We start from the raw sequence: 783 nt of genomic DNA on the forward strand, positions 1-783 counted from the left end.
TCCATCCAGGGGTCCTAAGACCCCCCAAATTGACCCCAAATATCCGGGGACTCCCCCCAAATTCACCCCAAGGCGTTTGGAGACCCCCAAAATTCACCCAAAAAGGGTTTGAAGACCCCCAAAATTTCCTCGTGGAGGTCTTGGGACCCCCAAAATTCCCCTAAAAGAGGTCTGAGACCCCCCAAAATCCTCCCCAAAGGGCTTTGGAAGCCCCAAAATTGACCTAAAAAAGGGCTGGGAATCCCAAAACTTCATCCCAAAGGGTTTGGGGACCCCTTCTCCCCAAAATTCACCCCAAAAGGGGCTGCTCCCACCCCCCTGACCTGGACGTGGCGCAGCAGCTGCTCCATGGTGGTCTCCAGCTGGGGCTGGGGCTGCTCCCGGAAGATGTCGGAGCCCAGCAGGTCCCGGTAATGCTGGAGCGCCTGGCGGATCCGGTGCAGGCAGCGCTGCCGGGAGCGGGGAGGGGTCACACGGGGAGCCGGGACCCTCCCGGGAGCCTCCCGGGAGCCTGCGACCCCCGAGTGCTCTTGGGAACGGCAGGCGAGTCCCTCGGCATGGCTGGGAGCCCCTCTGGGACCCCCAGGTGCATCCCCCAGCACCGCCGGGACCCCCAGACAACCCCGGGATCCCTCAGGGACCCCCAGGCGCATCCTTGAGCACCCCCAGACCCCCAGACAACCCCGGGACCCCCGGGTGCATCCTTGAGCACCAGCCACGGGACCCCCAGACAACCCCTGGGACCCCCAGACAACCCAGGCACCCCTGGGACCCCCAGGTGCA

General features: G+C 64.6%; 1 protein-coding gene across 1 annotated transcript in view; it reads right to left on the reverse strand.

The window, feature by feature from the left end:
* The window catches only part of IL23A (interleukin 23 subunit alpha), a 3,032-nt gene that overhangs the window by 774 nt on the left and 1,475 nt on the right, over nt 1-783 (reverse strand). The window contains exon 3 of the mRNA XM_042020059.1: nt 324-449. Within this exon, the coding sequence (XP_041875993.1) occupies nt 324-449 (126 nt within the window). The remainder of the gene's footprint in view (nt 1-323; nt 450-783) is intronic.

The sequence above is a fragment of the Corvus kubaryi genome, unplaced genomic scaffold, assembly GCF_017639235.1.
Source record: "Corvus kubaryi isolate FWS band 111438036 unplaced genomic scaffold, C.kubaryi_AGA036_p1.0 36738, whole genome shotgun sequence".
Lineage (NCBI taxonomy): Eukaryota > Metazoa > Chordata > Aves > Passeriformes > Corvidae > Corvus > Corvus kubaryi.